The following is a 21,067-nucleotide window of genomic DNA, read 5'->3' on the forward strand; positions in this document are numbered from 1 at the left end:
AATACTTTTTCCCAGTCACTGGCTTCCCTTTTTACCCTGTTGGAGAAGCTTTTGGATGTGCATAGGGATTTGAGTCTTAGAAGATCCCATTCATCTACTTTATCTTCTCCTGATCGTGGGCAATTTATCCTTCTTGCTTTGTCTTTTCTCAAACAATGTGGAAAAGACAGCTGCTTTTCTGATATTTATTAAGTATAAAACTGTATGTCTTTTCCCCTTAGTTTATTCCCTCTTATATTTATTCATTGTATGCCTTTTAAAATTAATAACATGTATTCATTTTTGAAAATAACATGTATCCTAATGTCTAAGTTTACACAGCCAAGTATTTATTGTTAAGCCTTTTGAGCTAGGTTGTTGTTGCTATCTTTTCTTCCTTGGTGGAGAGAATACTGCTTTTGGGGGAAATATTCTAATGCATTTTTACAATGTACCTAGACCCTTCAAATAACAAAATTTTTTAAAAATTAAATATTTTGCTAAAGTACCCATAATATATTTAAAAAGGATAATAAGAAAGTCCCATAGTATATTAAAAAAGGACAGCTATTAATATTTAAAAGAAGCTCTCAGAGGACAACTAAAGAAAGAATATGTTAGCTACTTTATAAATATTCTTACTTTTCACTTAATACTTTTTCTTCACAATATTCTTCACAGCCATTTATTTTGGTGGTCTACAATAAAGAAAATAAAAAAAACCCAAATCAGCTCAATGCAATAAATATTGAACACATAATGCTCAAGTATTTTTGTTTCTGATTTACATATCATAAAAACACATGTGACATTTAATCAACACATTCCAAACTGAGGCAATTACAGTGGTCCATGTATTTTTTTAAAAAAAACTAGTTCTATTTATTCACCTTCACATTAATTTTGTGTTTTATTTCTTTTATAAGGAATTCTAGAAGAAATACAGTAAGGAGAAAGCAAAACAAAAACGTTTTTCTTTTGCAATACTTCCCAAGTATTTAACTACCTTCACAAGACAATGAGACAAAGAAAACAGCAATAATAAAAACTAAGTTTCTAACTATGTGTCTACAGGAAATCAAAAGACGAATTGCTTTGGGAAAATCTGCTGTCATGGACCTCTCCAGAGTGCTGAAGAACAATGATGTCAGTCTAGAGATAAAGGTGTCCCTAATCCAGGCCATTATCTTCTCAATTATTTGTTATGCTTCAGAGAGTTGGACAATGACTAAGCATGACAGAAGAAGAATAGATGCCTTTGAGTTGTGGAGCTGGAGAAGAGTTTTGAACATACCATGAACTGCAAAGAAAACAAACAGGTCTGTCTCAAAGAAAGTGAAACCAAGTCTCTTCTTGGGGGCTAGGATTTTGAAACTCTGCCTCACTTATTTTGGGCATGTGGCCAGGAGAGATTGGTCCTTGGAGAAGGACATCATGCTTTGAAGGGTGGAGGGACAGTGCAGAAGAGGAAGACCCAGTATGAGATGGACTCTGATACAGTGACTGGGGCAATAGGGACTGGGGTGTCAGAATTAGTGAGGCTGGCTCAGGAAGGGGAAGGATTCAATTCTACTGTACACAGGGTCACTATGCATTGCAGGCAACTCAATCAATAACATTCTAAGACAGGTTTGGAAGCTGGAGTGGCATTTACTTCCTAAACAACATGCCTCCGGCAACTCTATGAACTTTGATAAATGTTGATAGTTGTAGAGGGGCTTCAGGACTTTTGTTCATAGGGTAACTATGAGTCGTGTTCAACTCGAAGGCAGTGAACAATGACAATAGATATCTATATCTTCATATATATAATAACAAATTTTAAGTATCCTATAATAGTAGTTACTTCAGATAGAAGTATAGAATGAGTAGAAAAAGATGTATATGTAAATATTTCTGTTTAAAATACTTTTTTACAATGAAGATATAATATTCAATGTAAGTTTATTGAGGTTTTAAGAAAAATATGATAATTTAAGAAAAAAATGTAGTTGAAATGAAAAGTAAAGATTACTTATTTGCAAAGTTGAAAGAAATTTTAGAACATTTATTTTAAAGAGTATCTTCAGTATCACTTTTAATTACAAAAATAGAATTAATTTACAAAACTAAAATGTAAGTATGACTTTTAGAACATTTAGAAAGACTTTTTGGAAAGAATTTATTGTGAGGTTGTTAACAATTTCAGCTTGCTCGGATCCACAATCAACACTTTCGGTGCCAGCAGTCAAAAAATTAAACAATGAATTGCTTTGGGGAAAAAGGTTATCAGAGACCTCTCCAAAGTGCTAAAAAGCAACTATGTCAGCCTGAAGACTATGGTGTGCTTGATTTAGGCCACGGTCTTCTCAATTACTTGGTATGCATCAAAGAACTGGACAATGACTAGGGTTGAAAGAAGAACTGATGATTTGACTTGTGGTGCTGGTGAACAGTATGCTAAGAGAACAGATAGGTTATCTTGGAGAGGGTGACACCAAGTGTTTACTTGGAGGCTAGGATTTTGAAACTCTATTTCACATACTTAGAGCACATGGCAAGGAGAGACTAATCCTTGGAAAAGGACATCATGCTCGGAAGGGTAGAAGGACAGTGTAGGAGAGGAAGATCTCAGATCTCATCCAGGAGATGAGATGGATTGATACTGTAACTGGGACAATGGGGCTAGATGTGTGGGAGTCAGTGAAATTGGCTCAGGATAGGGCAGATTTCAGAGCTGTTATGTCTAGGATTACTATGAGTCGCAGTCAACTTGATGGTACATAACAACAGCAGACACAAATCTCACAAGCATTGAGGACTCTCCTTCATAGGGTCGCTATGAGTTGCCTGCGACTCGACAGCATCTAACAACAATATATTCACACACACACACACACACACACACACACACACACACACACATTATCTTGATAAAACTTTAGAAATGATTCTTTCACTGGAATAATTTAATGTGGCAAATGAAACTAATTTCTATTTTTTCTTTAAGTGTAAATTTTTAGTAAAATAAGCACAAATCTCTAGTAATTTTCATTTCTGGTTAAAACATAATTCACTGAAACAGGGATCCTAGTTTGTCTACGTAGGCATTATCCATCCTTACATCAGAAAGATCATCAGGCAAAGGCGAGCCATCACAGTCTGTGTCTTCTGCTCTCTCTTCTGACAACTCTCCATTGGTTTTCAATGCATCTGTGAAAGATAAACATCACAAAGGCAGTTAATAAAACAACTAAGTCAGGAGGGAGCACTGGTGCCTCAGTGGTAAGGAGATGTACTGCCAGCCTGAAGACATGTCGTTCAAATTCACTAGCTGTTCTGTGGAAGAAAGATGGATAACTTCCTCCTATGTGATTTACACCCTCCAAAAATCTGCTAGGAGGGTCAACTATGGGTTGGATCTGACTCAAAGGCACATAATAACTAGAACGAAGTCAGTAGGAAAATTTTTTTCGTTTATCTCCTAAGTAAGGACAAATATTTAAAAAGAGTTCCAATGTTCTAATTAATAAAAAGTAGAAATAAAAGGCATGAGAAACACATTTCTTTTATATATATATTTGAGCAACAAATGTCTATGAATTTATCCATGAAAAGGATTGTTTCAAGTACTGCTCAGTATCAACTGAGGGAAAATATTTAGTACAAAACTTTTAAAAGTTAGGCCTGATATTAGTGACACACTGACGTGCGAATAATAGGGCGACCCACTCATAATTAAGGACCACTAGTGGCACAGTGTGGTGACTAAGTAGTAAAGAGTTACACTGTAAACCGAAAAACATGTGGTTCGAATTCACCAGCTGCTCCATGGGAGAAAGCTGGACAATCTGTGATTTATTCTGAAAACCTGCTGGAGGGTCAGCTATGGGATAATTCTAATTTGACAGTAGACAGCAACAGTAATAACTGCACTGTGGTGAAGGCATTCAGCTGCTAATAAAAAAACCGAGATCTCTGAACCCACAGGTGCTCCTAAGAAGAACGATGTGGAGTCTGCTTCTGCCAAAATTCATCACCGTGGAAATGCCCAAGGCATAAATCTAGGATGTCCTTTTTAGAAAATAAGAAATGAAATAAAAAACTTGGCATTTATTACCAACCAATGAAGAACAAAGGAGCTTTGGTGGCCTGGCCTAGTGGTAAGGAGCTGGGCTGCCAACTGGAAGGTATGTGGTTTAAATCCACCATCTGCTCTGCTGGAGAAAGATGAGGAATCCTCTCCTGTGTGTGTGATTTACTGCCTTTTGAAAACCTGCAAGAGGGTCAGCTATGGGTTGGTTCCCATAACAACAATATAACAACAATGAGGAACAGAGAAAGTCACTAATACACTTTATATTTGCTCCAAAATGTTCTCTAGAGACGTCATGGTTTTTCTTAGTATACCCACTTAGCATTCCCAGCCCTCTCCTACCTGGAACTGAGGCATCTTCTGCTGCATGATTTTGGTTTAAAAGATTCTGCGCCTCTTCATCCACCACGTCCAGCAGAGACTGGATCACTTCAGCTTCTTGAGGATCATCATAAATATCATCTTCGTGTACTTCAGGTTCTTAAAAAAATAACGTACATGGGATTTTACTTTAAAAGTGTTCATATGTGCAAGAGACACGATTGTCAAGCAGAATATGCTAGGTCTCCTCACACTGTAGGCATCTTGCTTTAAAAAGGAGGGAGCCCTGGTGGCAGAGTGGTTAAAGACTTGAAATCATTAACTCCTGAGCAACTCAGCAGGAGAGATGTAGTACTCCCTGTGTCTATAATAATTCACACTCAAAAACTCAAACCGCCTGCCACTGAGCTGATTCTGAGGCACAACGACCTTCCACAGCGGTTTTGAGCCTGTGCATCTTGATAAGGGAGCTCTGGTGGCCTAGTGGTAAAGAGATGCACTGGCAATCTAAAGGTACACAGTTCAAATGGACCAGATGCTTTGTGGGAGAAAGATGGGCAATCTCCTCCCGTGTGATTTATGCCTCTGAAAACCTGCTGGAGGGTCAGCTATGGGCTGATTCTGACTTGAAGGTACACAACAGCATCTTAAAAGGATTAGACTGTCCCTTTTTATTTCCTGCAGAATCACTGGTAATTTCAAATCTCTTTCAAAAAGAGGGGTGCTGCCTCTTGATTCACATCTTGGGAAATCTTATAGGGGAGTTCTACTGGACCGCAAGGAGTTAAAACCAGCTTAATGGCAGTGGGGTAATTATACCTTGAAAAGCAGCCATGGTGGAAAAGCTGTTTATATTAGTAAGTCCAAGTCTTTTTTAAAAAATGAGTAATTCAATAACTAGTTTGCTGCTAAAATTAAAGGCAACACAGTCTAACAGTAGCTTGTAAAGAGTAAATAAAAATTGGTGCTACTTATCTTTCTTTTCATTTTCCCATATTATTTTACCGAATTCGTGGTTAAAGTTCATATACCAAGTTAGGCGCCCATTTACTTGATGATGCTATCATAGTGTTATCTCTAATTATGTGCAGTTCGTTCTCTTTCCAGTACTCTAGCTTCCCTGCCCCGTTATATTTTCAACTTTATTTTGTTTTCCCTTCTTCTTCTTTTCAGTTCTCTTTAAATGGACATTTTAATGAACGTTTACAGGAAACTTGGATTTCCATTCATTCACTGTTTACAGGAAACTTGGATTTCCATTCATTCATTGTTGCATATTTTCCTCCCCCTCCCAGTTTGCTTATCTCTTTAAAAAAATTCTTTCAGCCCTTTCTTTAGTTGCCGCTAAGGTGCTCGGTCCTTCCGAGGAAGCTAAGGCCGCATTGGGGTGAGGCCCTCACTTCATCCGGTGACTAACACCACGTCCAGCAGCCTTCAGCCTAGTATCACTGCACCATGGCCTCCGTCTCTGAGCTCGCCTGCAACTACTCGGCCCTCATCCTGCATGACGATGAGGTGACAGTCACGAAGGATAAAATCAAAGCCCTCATTAAGGCAGCAGAAGTCAACATTGAACCTTTCTGGCCTGGCCTGTTTGCAAAGGCCCTGGCAAATGTCAACATTGTGAGCCTCATCTGCAATGTGGGCGCTGGTGGACCTGCCCCAGAGGCCTGGGCCGCACCAACTGGAGGACCTGCACTCCCCGACCTCCCCTCCCCCTGCTCCAGCTGAGGAGAAAAAAGTGGAAGCAAAGAAAGAAGAATCTGGAGTCTGATGATGACATGCGATTTGGTCTTTTTACTAAACTCCTTTTGTAACATGTCCAATAAAAAATCCTGAACTCTTAAAAAAAATTCTTTCATTGTTGCATAATTTCTCTCCTCCCCCCACACCCCCTCCATTTTCTTTGTTGTTGTTGTTATGTGTCATCAAGTCATTTGCAACTCATAGTGAACCTATGTACAAGAGCCCTAAACGCCCTTCTATCCTGTGCCAACCTTGCTGTCTCAAACACACTCATTCCACCACTTCACTCATATAATTGATCCATCTCATTGAGGGTCTTCCTCTCCTGCGCTGTCCCTCCACTCTCCCAAACATGATGTCCCTCTCCAAGGACCAGTCCCTCCTTGCAACATGCCCAAAGTATGTCAGACTCCAGGCGATACTCATTTCACTAACATGCAGATCATCAGTTTTGTAAACGACATCATGTCAATGAACTGGGTAGGTCCATGTAACTCTGGTCTTAAACTTTCAAATTGAGAAAACCAACTTTGGAAGGTGTTTAGTTAGGTCTGAAGAGTATTTGTATCTTTAGTGAGTACATATATGTGTACTAACATATTTGTACTAGAAGCTGCACTGCAATTCCAAAGGCACGGAGTTTGAGGGCACCAGGTAGATGCCCTGCGTGAGAAGGACGGGCAATCTCCCATGCAATTAACTGCCTCTGAAAGCCAGCTGGAGGGTCAGCTATGGGTTGGTTTCAACTCTATGGTGCACAACAACAACATTCTCACATAGGTGTTGTGTGTTATTGTTGTTGCTAGGTGCTGGCAAGTAGAGTATAATTAATAGTGACCCTATGAACAACAGACATGAACCCTGTCCTACTCTGTGCCATTCTCATAATCTCTGACACATTTTAGCCTGATGCTGCAGTCACTGTGTCCATCCATCTCATTGAGTGTCTTCCTTTCTTCTGTTGACCCTCTACCTCTCCAATATAGAACTGCCTGAAGTACAGGCTGGATTTAGAAGAGGCCATGGTACTAGAGATATTATAGCTAATGTCAGATGGATCTTGGCAGAAATCAAAGAGTACCAGAGCAATGCCTATCTGTGTTTCATTGACTATGCAAAGGCATTTGACTGTGTAGATCACAACAAACTGTGGCTGACTCTGAGAAGAATGGGAATCCCAGAATACTTGATTGTGCTTATGTGAAACCTATACTTGGACCAGTAGGCAGTCATCAAAACAGAGCAAGGAAACACTACATGGTTCAAACAGGGAAGGGTATGTGCCAAGCATGTGTCCTATCTCCATATATTTTCAACCTATATGTAGAAGAGATTATTCAGCAGGCTGGGCTCTATGAGGAGAAGTGTGGCATCAGGATTGGAGGTAGACTCATCAACAATCTGAGTTATGCAGATGACACAACCCTGCTCGCTGAAACCAAGGAGCATCTGTAGTGCTTGCTGCAGAAGTTCAAGGACTGCATCCTTTAATATGGATTGAAGCTCAACATCAAGAAAACAAAGATTTTCACCACTGGGCCAACTATAGCAGCATCATGATAGATGGTGAAGAGATTGAGATTGTTGACAGCTTCAGTTTGCTTGACTCTACATTCAACACTCTTGGTACCAGCAGCCAGGAAATGAAAAGATGAATTGCACTGGGAAAGTCTGCTGTCAGAGACCTCTCCAAAGTACCAAAGAGCAAAGATGTCAGTCTGCAGACTAAGGTGCACCTGATACAGGCCATGGTCTTTGCATGCATTAGAAAGCTGGACAATATGGATGATAGAAGGAAAATTGATTTCCTTTCCACAGCCTTTGAGCTGTGGTGCTGGAGAAGAGTATTGAATATACCATAGACTGCTAGGAGAACAAACAGATTTGTCCTGGAGAGTGTGAAGTCAGGCTGCTCCTTGGAGGAAAGGATTCTGAAGCTTCGTCTGACATACTTTGGACATGTTGTAAGGCGTAATCAGTCCTTGGAGAGGGACTCTTGGGAGGGTGGAGGGACAGCACAGGAGAGGAAAGCCCCCAATGAGGTGGACTGATTCAGTGACTGGGGTAACAGGGATAGGTGTGTTGGAGATTGGAACGGGATAGGGAAGGGTTTAGGGCTGTTGTACACAGGGTCACTATGAGTTGCAGGCCACTCAACAGCACATAACAACAACAACTACTACTACTTCCACTTTAAGCATGATGTTCCTTTCCAAGGAACGTCTCTCTTAGCAACATGTCCAAAGTATGAGAGACAAAGTTTTGTCATCTTTGCCTCCAAGGAGCACTCTGGCTGCACTTTCTTCCAAGACATACCTGTTCGTTCTTTTGACAGTTCATGGGATGCTTCAACACCATAGCTCAAATGTATCAATTCTTCCTCTGTATTCCTTATTCAATGTCCAACTCTCAGATTCTTAGTAAGTGAATGAAAAGTCCATGGTCTGAATCAGGTTAACTTTAGTCTTCAAACTGACATCATTGCTCTTCACCATTTTGGAGAGATCTTTGACAGAAATTGCCCAATGCATTACATCTCCTGATCGCCTGACTGCTGGAATCAAGGGTTGAATCTTGGATTATTGATCCAAAAAAGATAAAATCATCAGTAATTTCAATCTTTTCTCCCTCTATCAAGATGGTATCTATTGGTCCAGTGGTAAGGATCTTTGTCCTTTTGATGTTGAGATTTAATCCATATTCTAAATTCTGTTCTTTGATCTTTTGTAGCAAGCATTTCAAGTCCTCCTCACTTTAAGCAAGCAAGGTTGTGTTATCTGCATAATGCAGGTTGCTGATGAGTCTTCCTTTGATCCTGATGCCCAAATCCTTTTAATAGAGTCCAGCTTCATGAATTATTCACTCAGCATTCAGACCTAATATCTATGAAGAAAGGATACATCCCTGGCACACACGCTTCCAGATTTTAAACCATGCTTTGTTTCCTTGCTCTATTTGGACAAAAGCTTCATGGTATAAGTACAGAATTCATATGAGTGTGATGAGTATTCTGGTATTCCCATTCTTCTTAATGTTAGCCATAATTTGTTATAATCCACACAACCAAATGTCTTTGTATAGTCAGTAAATAGTTTCCCGCAGGTACATATCTATGATTACCTATATACCAATATGTCTAATAATACATATTTTATTGAAATATTAATAATCCAATGACTATTTTTAAAAATCAGTCTCTTGTGTAACAATGAAATAATTTTTCTTTTACTTTTAAAAGAGAAGAGCGAATGGGGGGGAGGGGTGGGCAAGGAGAAAAGTGCAACAATGAATGAATGGAAATCCAAAGTCTCTGTAAATTTTCATTAAAATTAATAATAAAAAGTTTTAAAAAAAGGAAAAAATTAGCCTCAGATTAATTAAAGAAACAGATAGAAAAAGTTATATTACAGGGATCAAGCATAAAATAACTACAATATTCCTAAGAGAAATTTTCTAAACCATTACGTAGCCAATGTATTGCTGTTTCCCAGAGTATAAGAAACACTAGTAAAGAAAACAAATATCTTCCCAATTATTTAGAAAGAGATTTGTTCTTTGAAATAAGAATGTAGTAATTAACAATATTACTTTTAACACTGTTCTTTTCTTTTTAATGTTAATCTTTCTTTTTAAAGCTATAGTAACATGCAAGACAAATGTAAGGGTTCATCTGGTATTTTTTCCTTACCTGCATTATTAGTGCATTTAGAGCAACTATATGACTGACTTGGAAAACTAGTTTTGGACAAAGTCAAGTTTATTGATTCTTCCATTTGGTAAATGGAACATTTCCCTTCAATTATTCTTTCCCCATTTACCTGAAAAAGAAAAACAAAGCAAGTTATTAGTTTAGTGTTATACTGACCTCTAGGATTTGTAGATGACACAACCCTGCTTGCTGAAACTGAGGAGGACCTGAAATGCTTGCTACGAGAACTATAGCCTTCAGTATGGATTGAGGCTCAATGTCAAGAACACAAAGATTCTCACCACTGGACCAACTGGCAGCATCAGGATGGATGGTGACGAGATTGAGATTGTTAACAACTTTAATCTGCTTGGCTCCACAGTCAACACTTTTGGCACCAGTGGCCAGGATAAAAAATTGTATTGCGATGGGAAAGTCTTCTTTTAGGGACCTCTCCAGGGTACTGAAGAGCAATGTTGTCACTCTGGAGACTAAGGTGCGTCTGATACAGGCCATGGTCTTTGCAATCAATTGTTATGCATCAGAGAGTTGGACAATGACTAGGGAGAACAGAAATAGAATTGATGCCTTTGAGCTGTGATACTGGAGAAGAGTGTTGACTGCCAAGAAAACAAACAGATTCATCCTAGAGAGGGTTAAACCAAGCTGCTCCTTGGAGGCAAGGATTCTGGGGCTTCTTCTGACATACTTTGGACATGTTGTAAGGAGGGACAGGTCCTTGGAGAGGGACATCATGCTTGGGAGGGTGGAGGGGCAGCACAGGAGGGGAAGAACCTCTATGAGGTGGATTGATTCAGTGACTGGGGTAATCGGGATCAGTGTGTTGGAGGCATTGCGATTGGCACAGCATAGAGCAGGGTTTAGGGCTGTTGTACATAGGGTCGCTATGAGTCGCAAGTGACTCGACGGCACATAACAACAATAACAACAACAACAACCACCTCTAGGGTTAGCAAGGACTGTACATTGCTTATCCTTGTCATTTGCCTCATTTTCTTTAGTATAAACACCCTGGATTTTTAGTTGGGCACATGACTGCTCAGAATATTGGGAATATTTCTCTGATTCTTTTGCAGCTAGAAGTCACCATTTAATGAAAGTTAGGCAATGAGATTTAAGTTAAAATACATGGATTTATGGGAAGTGTAACTAAAAGGAGGTGACACATGATATCACACCCTCCTATTTTCTTCTTCCAATATAGATGTGATGGCTAGAGTTTTAGCAGCCTTCTTGACCGTGACCAGGAGAGTGGAATTCTAGGGCTGATAAAAATAAATAAACATACAAAACCCCCAAACTCATTGCTGTTGAGTTGGAATTAGCTCACAGTTAACCTTCAATCGGGTTACTAAGGCTATAAATGGCACGGGAGATTTCTCATCTTTCTCCTGCAGAGATGCTGGAGGATTTGAAACACCATGGGGGGCTTTGGGTTAGTGACACAGTCCTGTGGACTAGACACCAGAACTTCATTGGGGGATGATGAAGAATGTATTTATTAGGAGAAACTTGGGCTTTTGAGGACTACAGAGCTAATAAACCAATTCTGAATGATCTGTCTCCATTTTTCAAAAATACATAGGAGAGAAGCAGCACTTTAACATTTTTTAATTGCAGCCAGACTTTATCATAAATAAATATACAAAGTACATGGTACGGAAATAAATAAAGTAAAATCTGATCTTTACAATTACTTGCTAAGCATCTGAAAGCCGGACAATGACTAAGAATGATAGAAGAATAATTAATGCCTTTGAGTTGTGGTGCTGGAGAAGAACCCATGGAATACCAAGAGAACAAACAAGTCTATCCTGGAAAAAGTAAAACTAGTGTGATTTCTGGAGATGAGGATGGCAAAACCCCATCTCGCATACTTTGGGCATGTAGTCTGTGGAGAAGGACATCATGCTTGGAAAAGTAAAAGGGCAGCATAAAAGAGGAAGACCCTCAACAAGATGGAATGACACATTAACAGTAGTTCCAGGGAGCTCTGGTGGTCTAATGGCAAGAGGCTGTGCTGCAATCTCAAAGGCACACAGTTTGAATGCACCAGATGCTCTGCTGGAGAAGAAGGGGCAATCTCCTCCTGTGCCCGTCAGATCCGACTCAATAAAAGAAGAAAAAAACAAACAAAAACAAAAACAACAACCAACAAATAACCAGACAACAAAACAGTAGTCAATCAAGTGTGTCTGAGATGATGAAGTTGGCACAGACTAGGGCAAAGTCCAGATCTACTGTTCTTAGAGTTGTTATGAATGACAGTCAACTTGATGGTACATTAAAAACAGTTTCAATACAACTTCTGAGATAGTTTTTTCCTTCAATGACAACACTTATCCTTAGAAGTTTTCATCAGGACCCTCTATCACATGAAAATAAGTCGATTTTATACAATGATAAAATATCAAATGAGATAAAATCTATTTAGGAGATGTTTAAATGTAACTATAACATTAGGATCATTCTTAATAAGATCAAAGATTTAAAGATAAAGTCAAACTTGAAGTTGCACGTCTGCCAAACAATTAAGTAATTTAATAAATTAGGTACTGACACATTTCAAACTAGTTAGCATCTGAGTAAATGGTTATAAGCATTTCACATCAACATTAACTTTTGTATTATAAGGATTAACCGCAGAATGAATTTCAACTAATCTTTCTTTCATTTGGACACAACTACTTGTAAAAGAAACAGAATAATCTGGTGTTGTTGCTGTTGTTGGAAGTGCCACCGAGTATGACTGATACTGCTCCTATGAACAAGAGATCTGAACCCTGTTCTAACCTGTGCCACCTCATAATCTCAGACATACTTGAGCCATTGCAGTCACTTTGTCAATCCATCTGGCTTAAGGTTTTCCTCTCTTTCACCAAACCTCCACTCTTCCCAAGTGTGACGTCTCTCTCCAAGGAACAGCCTCTCCTAGCAACACACCCAAAGCATATAAGATGAAACATCACCATTCTTGTCTCTAAAGAGCACTCTGGATGCACTTTTTCCAAGATATAGCTATTTATTCTTTTATAGAATGGAATATTCCACACTCTTCTCCAGCAAAACAACTCAAAGGCATCAATTCTACTTCTGTCATTGTCCTGTCTCAAACATATAGCAAGTGATTGAAAAGACCATGACATGAACTCAGAATCACCTTAATCTTCAACCTGATCTCTTCAGTAATTTGGAGAGGTCCCTGACAGTGATTTGCCCTGTGCAATATGTCTCCTCACCTCCTGGCTGCTAGTACGAAGGGTGTTGATTGTGGACCCAACTAAAATGAAACTGTTGACAATTTCAATCATTTCTCCATCTATCATGAATCTGCTTATTGGTCCCACAGTTAAGGATTTTTGTCTTGGTGTTGAGATACAATTCATATTGAAGGCTATATAGTCTTTGATTTTCTGTAGCAAGCATAACATTTTGCCAAGTTGTAAAGTATCTATGTATTCTTTTGTGAGAAAAATTTACATTTAGAATTAGCCAGCTGAATTCAGTTTAGTTGATCTCAATTTTATTGGCAACCTCCAAAGCATCATAGTTAGAGGCAAGTCAAACATAGGCCTTCTTCTCTCCATCAGGCCTAGTCAAGGTTTTGATGTTAGGCACATCATTATCACAGAACTTCTTTATAGCTTGTTTGAGCTATTGCTTTTTGGCCTAAACATCCACAACGAACACAAATGTGTTATCTACATCTTCCTGGCTTACTCAGTTGTCAGGGGAAACTTGATGATGGTCAAGCTTGTTTCTCCTGGGGGTGATTTTCTGGGGGCATTTAGGTTGCCTTCTGAATCTCAGCATCTTAGACTACTAGAAGGTGAGTGACATGTGGATCTTCTCTTTTCTTTCCTTTCTTTTTTTTTGTGGCCATGGATGCCCTTCAGGATAGATTCTTGGCCTTTATTTTGGCCTCAGTTTTGGGAGGGCAGGGGTATTCCTCTTCACTTTTGGTGCTATCTTCATAGAAAGGGTCTTGCAAGGTATCTTACAATAAAAATTTTACAGTGTATAGCTGTTTATTCTTTGCAAATACTTTTTATAAGAACCATACACAGACTAAACACATGGATTTCACCTGACAGTATGCACAGGAGTCAGATCAATTACATCTGTGGAAAGAACTGTTGGACGAAGCTCAATATCAGCATAAAACAAGGCCAGGTGCCGATTGTGGAACAGACCGTCAACTACTTATATGCAAGCTCAAATGAAAGGTAAGGAAGGTTAAATCAAATACACAGGAATCAATATTTGACCTTGAGTCTATCCCACCTAAATTTAAAAACCATCTCAGGAACAGGCTTGAGTCCCTGAACACCAGTGAGTGAAGACCAAATGAGCTGTGGGAGGCTATCAAGAGTATCGTTCAGGAAGAATGCAAAAGGTCATTACAAAGACAGAGGAGGAAGAACGAACCAAGATGGATGTTAGACGAGACTCTGACTATTGTACTAGAGTGCCAAGAAGACAAAGCAAAGGGAAAAAAGTAAGACGTTAAGGAACTTAATTGAAGATTTCAAAGGGCAGCTTGGGAAGACACAGCAAAGTATTATAATGAAATGTGAAAAGAGCTGGAGTCTGAAAATCAAGAGATTTGAAGTACTTAGCTCAGCATTTTTCAAGCTGAAGGAACTAAAGAACAAATTCAGGCCACAAGCTGCAATACTTAAAGATGTTATGGGCAGAACACCGAATGACCCAGGAAGTATTAAAAGAAGACGGAAGGAGTATTCAGAGTCACTGTATCAAAAAGAATTGGTTGACACAGAAGAATTTCAAGAAACAATATATGATCAAGAAACAATGGTGATGAAGGAGAAGTTCAAGCTGCTCTGAAGGAACTGACAAAAACAACAAAGCCCCAGGAATTGATGGGATATCAATTGACATATTTCAACAAATAGATGCAACCCTATATGTGCTCACCAGGTTGTGCCAAGAAATCTGGAGGAGAACTACCTGGAAGAGAGCCGTATTTATTCCCATTCCAAAAAAAGGAATGGAAATTATCATACAATATCACTAATATTCAAATACAAGCAAAATTCTGCTTAAGATTATTAAAAAACAAGTGAAACAGTACATTGACAGAGAATTACCAGAAATATGAACTGGGTTTAGAAGAGGTCATGGCACTAGAGACATTATCACCAGTGTCAGATGGATATTTGCTGAAAGCAGAGTATCAGAGGAATGTCTATCTGTGTTTCATTGACTATGCAAAGGCATTTGACTGTGGATCACAGCAAGCTGTGGGTAACCTTGAGGAGAATGGGAAAATCCCAGAGAGAATACTTGATTGTGCTTATGTGAAACCTCTACTTGGACCAGGAAGCCGTCTTCAGAACAGAGCAAGAGAACACTGTTTGGTTCAAAATCAGGAAAGGAATGTATCAGAGATGTGTCCTGTCTTCATACCTTTTCAAGCTATCTGTGGAACAGATCATTCAGAAGGCTGGGCTTTATGAGGAGGAATGTGGCATCAGGATTGGAGTAGGACTCCTCAACAACCTGCGGTATGCAGATGACACAACCTTGCTTGCTCAATCTGAGGAGGACCTGAAGCACTTGCTGCAGAAAGTCAAGGACTGTAGTTTTCAATAAGGACTGAAGCTCACCATCAAGAAGACAGTGATTCCCACTAACTGGCACCACTATGACAGATGGAGAAGAGACTGAGGTTGTTAACAATTTCAGCTTGCTCAGGTCTACAATTAACACTCTTGACATCAGCAGTCAGGAAATCAAAAGACAAACTGTACTGGGCAAAGTCCTCTCCAGAGTACTGAGATGCAATGATGTCAGTCTAGAGACTAAAGTGTTCATGATCCAGTCTATGGTCTTCACAATTACTTGCCATGCATCAAAGCTGGACAATGACTAAGGATGACAGAAGAATTGATGCCTTTGAGTTGTGGTGCTGGAGAAGAGTAGTAACTATACCATTGACCACCAAGAAAACAAATTGGTCTGTCTTAGAGTGAAACCAAGTTTCTCTTGGAGTCTAGGATTTTAAATTTCCATCTTACATGCTTTGGGCATGTGGCCAAAGACCAGTCCTTGGAGAAGGACATCATGCTCAGAAGGGTGGAGGTATAGCACAGGAGACGACACGATGAGATAGATGGACACAGTACCTAGGGTAACAGGAGTAGGTGAGTTGGAGAAGTGAGACTGGATAGGGCAGGGTTCAGAGCTGTTGTATACAGGGTTTCTGAGTCACAGAAGACTCAACATCACATAACAACATCATAGTTTAAGTATTTCCAAAAATGGAAGATTTCAAAGCAGTTTCACTCATACTGTTGCAATGTGCTGCTGAATTGGTTTTTGACTCACAGTCACCCATGTAACAGAATAGAACTTTTCTGTAGGGTCTTCTAGATCTTTAAGGAGCAGACCATGAGGTATTTACTACAGTGGAGTTACTTGGTGGGCTGCAGCCAACAATCTTTCAGATATCAGCTAAGGGCTTAGCCAGTGTATTCCCAGAACTCCTTGTGTATGCTCTTAACTTTAACCTTCACAAAAATTCCGCGAAACAGGCAGAATACATATGACCATCTCAGTTTTACAGATAAGGAATTTTAAACTTCAGTGAAGAAACTTGTTCATGCGACTCAGATTATCTAAAGATAATGGCTATTATCTAAAAAATCAGTGATCACAGGGAAAAGGAATAAACTGATGGTCCACTTGCGATTTCCCACATGAGAGCAGTATTTCTTTTTCACATACTGGTGCAATGAAATATGCAAAAAAAAAAAGGAATGAATGTTTTCAGTGTTAAATAAGTTTGAAAGCTCTGTGTAAACATTGTCAATACTATTATTTAGGAATTCTCACAATCCTTATTAATTCTGAAAAGGCAAAAGAGAACTCTATTATAGCAATTCTTAAACTTATCTGACTACAGAAATTTTTTTTGAGGCATATTTTGTGAGATGTGCCTTCACAGAACTTTTCATGCAAGATTAATAGAGCTACTAAAGATTAGAGGCTAAAGGGAAATGAAAGAACAAAAGAGAAAGCTTTAGTGAAGCAGTTATATAGACATAGACTCCAATGAAAGAGCCTGAATTTGTTAATTAGATTTTAAAACCCATTTTAAATTTTATTTTAATAACAGAATAGTGGAAGTTTAACTGTAAAATCATTATTGGTAGATCCTAACATTCTAATGAAATGGTAAATTGTGAATTATTCCATGGAACATAGCTGATGGAAAATCGCTAGGGGGAAGATGAAATTATTAGAATTAGCTTTTTACACAAAGAAAACATTGCGTTTTACTCTGAACATCTTGTTATTAAAATAAAACTTAATAACTCATGTTATTAAAATAATTACACAGTACATGAAATGTCATTATGTCAACGTAAGTACGTGTTACATTAATTATTGTTAAATGCCCTCAAGTCAGTTGTGACTCACAGTAACCCTATGGACAATGGAACAAACAGTGTGAGGACCAGTGAGTGACATCTTCACAGACCTTCCTATGTTTGGACCCACTGATACAGTCTGTTAGTACATCTCCTACTGTTGTTTAGCATCAAGTAGGAACAGATCCACAGCTGACCCTCTGGTGGGTCTTCAGAGGAGGAGACTGCCCATGTTTCTTCAGCTGGGGGATTCTAACTGCGTGCCTTTGGGATTGCAGTGTAGTTTTTACCACTGGGCTACCAGAGCACATAGCCCCAAGGTATTTTCTTTTTTGTTAACCTTAACTTTATCAATCATGATGTCCTTCTCCAGGGACTGTCCTCTTATAACATGTCTAAAGTATGTGAGAAAAAAAATCTAGCCATGTTCTCATCTAAGCAGCATTCTGCCTGTACATTTTCCAAGGCAGGTCTGTTTGGTATTCTTGCAGTCCATGACATATTTAATATTTTTTTATAATACCATACTTCAAGTGCATCAGTTCTTCTGTCTTTCTTATTCATCGTCTAGATTTCAAATGCATATGAGGCAAGTGGAACTACCTTGGCTTGGGTCAGGTGTACCTTATTCCTTATAAATAGTGGTTATATAATGATGTCAAAAGTTTTGCTTGATTGCAAAACTCCAGTCTTTATGAGAAATTCACAGTACAGGCACTAGCATTCAAGGCCAGAATATCACCTGAAAGACTAACTTTTTCCAAAAAATTTTCCAGCAAAAAACTTGGCAGCTATAAACAGCAATGAAATCCTGGTTTCTAGGGGTTTATGGTAATTTAAAAGAAACACTACCCTTCTCTAAACAGTATGCTAATATGCTAATATTTTAAAAGAAAATAAAACACAGCATGACTAATTCTAGAAATACATGAAAATGCAGATGCTTCTGCAATGTGAAATTGAAGACCTGAGTAAACAAAGAATGGAATACTGTTGTATTTCAATCCACATAATACAAATACGACGGCATTTTTATTTTTGGATTCTAATTTCTGCCTTATAGTGCTTCTGCGACAATATTTTGTCAGGACTTGGTAAATCAAGACACAAATGTGAGAAAAATCAGTGAGACGAAAGTTGTAGAACCTTGGGCTTTTGGCCATAAAATTCATTTTCCCTCCTATACTGAGGAAAACATGTCCAGAAATCTATTGAGACAACAGCAATCACAGATGCTGGGGATACAAAGTCCTGGGAGCTATAGTTTACATTGAAAGAAATTCAGATAGGGAGTTCAGCATAGAACATATGAGCTCTATGAGGGATAATATAATTTTGTGAAATGCAAATCCAGCTGTGATCTTTTCAGAAATGACTATTACATGCCAGGAGGAAACACTAAAAGGAAGTGTTAGCTAAACAAGGGGCATATGTTTGGCCTTAAAGAGAAAGAAGTTATTCATTAAAATTGTTAAGGCATCACCACATTTACCAGAGGAGCAAATTCTATAGTTAATTACATTCTTATTCTCTTCCTTTAGTATAAGAAGTTAAGTCTGTATATAAAAAAATTTAAAAAATTCTCAGTACTAAAATGGTCAATTTAAGGAGTTTGTTGTTGCTGTTGTGTGTGTGCTTTTGAGATGGAACTGACAGCTGACAGTGGGTTTTCAGAGGCTGTAAATTGCGTGGAGTAGATTGCTCACCTTTTCCCCTTGTCGTAGTTGGTAGATTTGAACTGCGTGCCTTCAGGTTGGCAGCGTAACTCCTTACCACTAGGCTCTCAAGCTTTCTATGTAAGTAGTAAGCCTTAGGTATGTCACATAATGTAGGGTTCTGTGAGGTGGGCTTTACTATGCATTCCTTCACTTACCACAGCTATTCTTTCACTATAACATTCCTTTACTGATCACTATATGAGTCTAAAGACAAATACTTGAATAGAAAATCAATTTGGTCTAAGGCTCAAACAAATGGTTATTTTAGTGCATGATGATATGAAAGAAGTCAAGCTTTTATTTACCTTGGAGAAAGAATGACTGGGAGTTACAGCAGGCTTGCCACATGGCTCCACAGAGTGATGACCTGAGAAGAATAACATAAAAAGGAGGGGATGAGCCAGTTAAAAGAAAAAAATAAAGACACTAAAATCATGGGGAAAAGAACACATTTCTGTGGATGTTATTTTTATTTGTACATTAGAAGAAATGTTAGAAAATAATATAAGACTAAGTAAATGGAATAAAATACTAGATAGAGGTTTATGCCAATGGTAGGATGGAGAAATAATTTCTTAAAAGAAAATGTCACTGAAGTTAGTTGCCAGCTAGTTGACTACGCCTTATAGTGACCCCATGAACAGATCTAAAATTTGCCTTATCCTGTGTCAGTCTCACAATCTCTGATGTACTTGAACCCATTGTTAAGCCACTGTGTCAATCCATCTTGAGTGTTGTTAGGTGTTGCTGAGTCACCTGATCTGAAGCCTGCCCTGTCCTTAGCCAGTCTCACTAACTCTGACACACATATCCCTGTTACCCCAGTTACTGTGTCAGTCCATCTCACCTGGAGTCTTCCTCTCCTACGCTGTCCCTCTATCCTTCTGAGAATATATATGTCCTTCTCTAAGGACTAGTCATAGTCAGTCTCTCCTGGTTACGTGCTCAAAGTATGTGAGATGGAGCTTTAAAATGCTAGCCTCTAAGAAGAAATTTTGTTTCACTCTCTCCAAGACAGACTTATTTGTTTTCTTGGCAGTCCATGATATGTTCAAGACTCCTCTCCAGTACCACAATTCAAAGGCATTATTTCTTCTGTCATCCTTAGTCTATGCCCATCTCTTTGATGCATAGCAAGTAGTTGTGGAGACCATGGCCTGGATCAGGCACACCTTAGTCTCCAGACTGACATCGTTGCTTCTCAGTACTCTGGAGAGGCTCCTGACAGCAGACTTACCTAATGCAATTTGTTTATTTCCTGACTGCTATTGCCAAGAGTGTTGATTGTGGAGCAAGCTCTATGTGTTGACAACCTCGCTCTCTTCTCCATCCATCATGGTGCTGCCAATTGGCCCACTGCCACTGGTGAGAATCTTTGTCTTCTTGATATTGAGCTTTAATTCTTATTGAAGTTTACAGTCCTTGATCTTCTGCAGCAAGAGCTTCAGGTCCACCTCAGTTTCAGCAAGCAAAATTGTGTCAACTGCATAATGCTGGTTGTTGAGTCTTCCTCCAATCCTGATGTCACTTCTTCCTTTCAAAGCCCAGCTTACTGAAGGATCTGTTCCACATATAAGATTGAAAAGGTATAGGAGACAGGAAGCATCCCTGACACAATTCCGTATTGATTTTGAACCATGCAGTGTTCTCTTGCTCTGTTCTGAGGACTGCTTCCTGGTTTAAGTGGATGTTTCACATGAGAACAATAAATTGTTCTGGGATTCTCAGTTTCCTTAAGGTTAGCCACAATTTGTTGTGATCCACACAGTCAAATGCCATTGCACTGTCAATGAAACACTGATAGAGATATCCCTCTGGTACTCTCCACTTTCTGTCAAGATCCATCTGACATTGGCAATAATTGTCTATCATGCCACGGCTTCTTCTAAATCCAGCTTGTATTTCTGTTAATGTACTATTCCAGTTGTTTCTGGATAATCTTCAACAAGATTTTGCTTGCATGTGGTATTGTATGATAATTTCCACATTCTGTTGAGTCCTTTTTTTGGAAATGGGAAAAAATATGGATCTCTTCCAGTCAATTGGCCAGGTAGTTGTCCTCCAGATTTCTTGGCACAAACTGGTGAACATGTCCAGGGCAGCATCTGTTTGTTGAAATATG

The 21,067-nt window shown here is 38.9% G+C and overlaps 1 protein-coding gene across 1 annotated transcript in view; it reads right to left on the reverse strand.

The window, feature by feature from the left end:
• The window catches only part of PTPN13 (protein tyrosine phosphatase, non-receptor type 13 (APO-1/CD95 (Fas)-associated phosphatase)), a 209,859-nt gene that overhangs the window by 21,336 nt on the left and 167,456 nt on the right, over nt 1-21,067 (reverse strand). The window contains exons 36-40 of the mRNA XM_006885322.1: nt 19,251-19,312; nt 9,849-9,939; nt 4,397-4,534; nt 3,083-3,171; nt 622-677 (exon numbers count right to left, since the gene is read on the reverse strand). Of these exons, the coding sequence (XP_006885384.1) occupies nt 622-677; nt 3,083-3,171; nt 4,397-4,534; nt 9,849-9,939; nt 19,251-19,312 (436 nt within the window). The remainder of the gene's footprint in view (nt 1-621; nt 678-3,082; nt 3,172-4,396; nt 4,535-9,848; nt 9,940-19,250; nt 19,313-21,067) is intronic.

This window comes from Elephantulus edwardii, unplaced genomic scaffold (genome assembly GCF_000299155.1).
Source record: "Elephantulus edwardii isolate Elephantulus edwardi_28Jun2011 unplaced genomic scaffold, EleEdw1.0 scaffold00042, whole genome shotgun sequence".
In the NCBI taxonomy this organism is placed as follows: domain Eukaryota; kingdom Metazoa; phylum Chordata; class Mammalia; order Macroscelidea; family Macroscelididae; genus Elephantulus; species Elephantulus edwardii.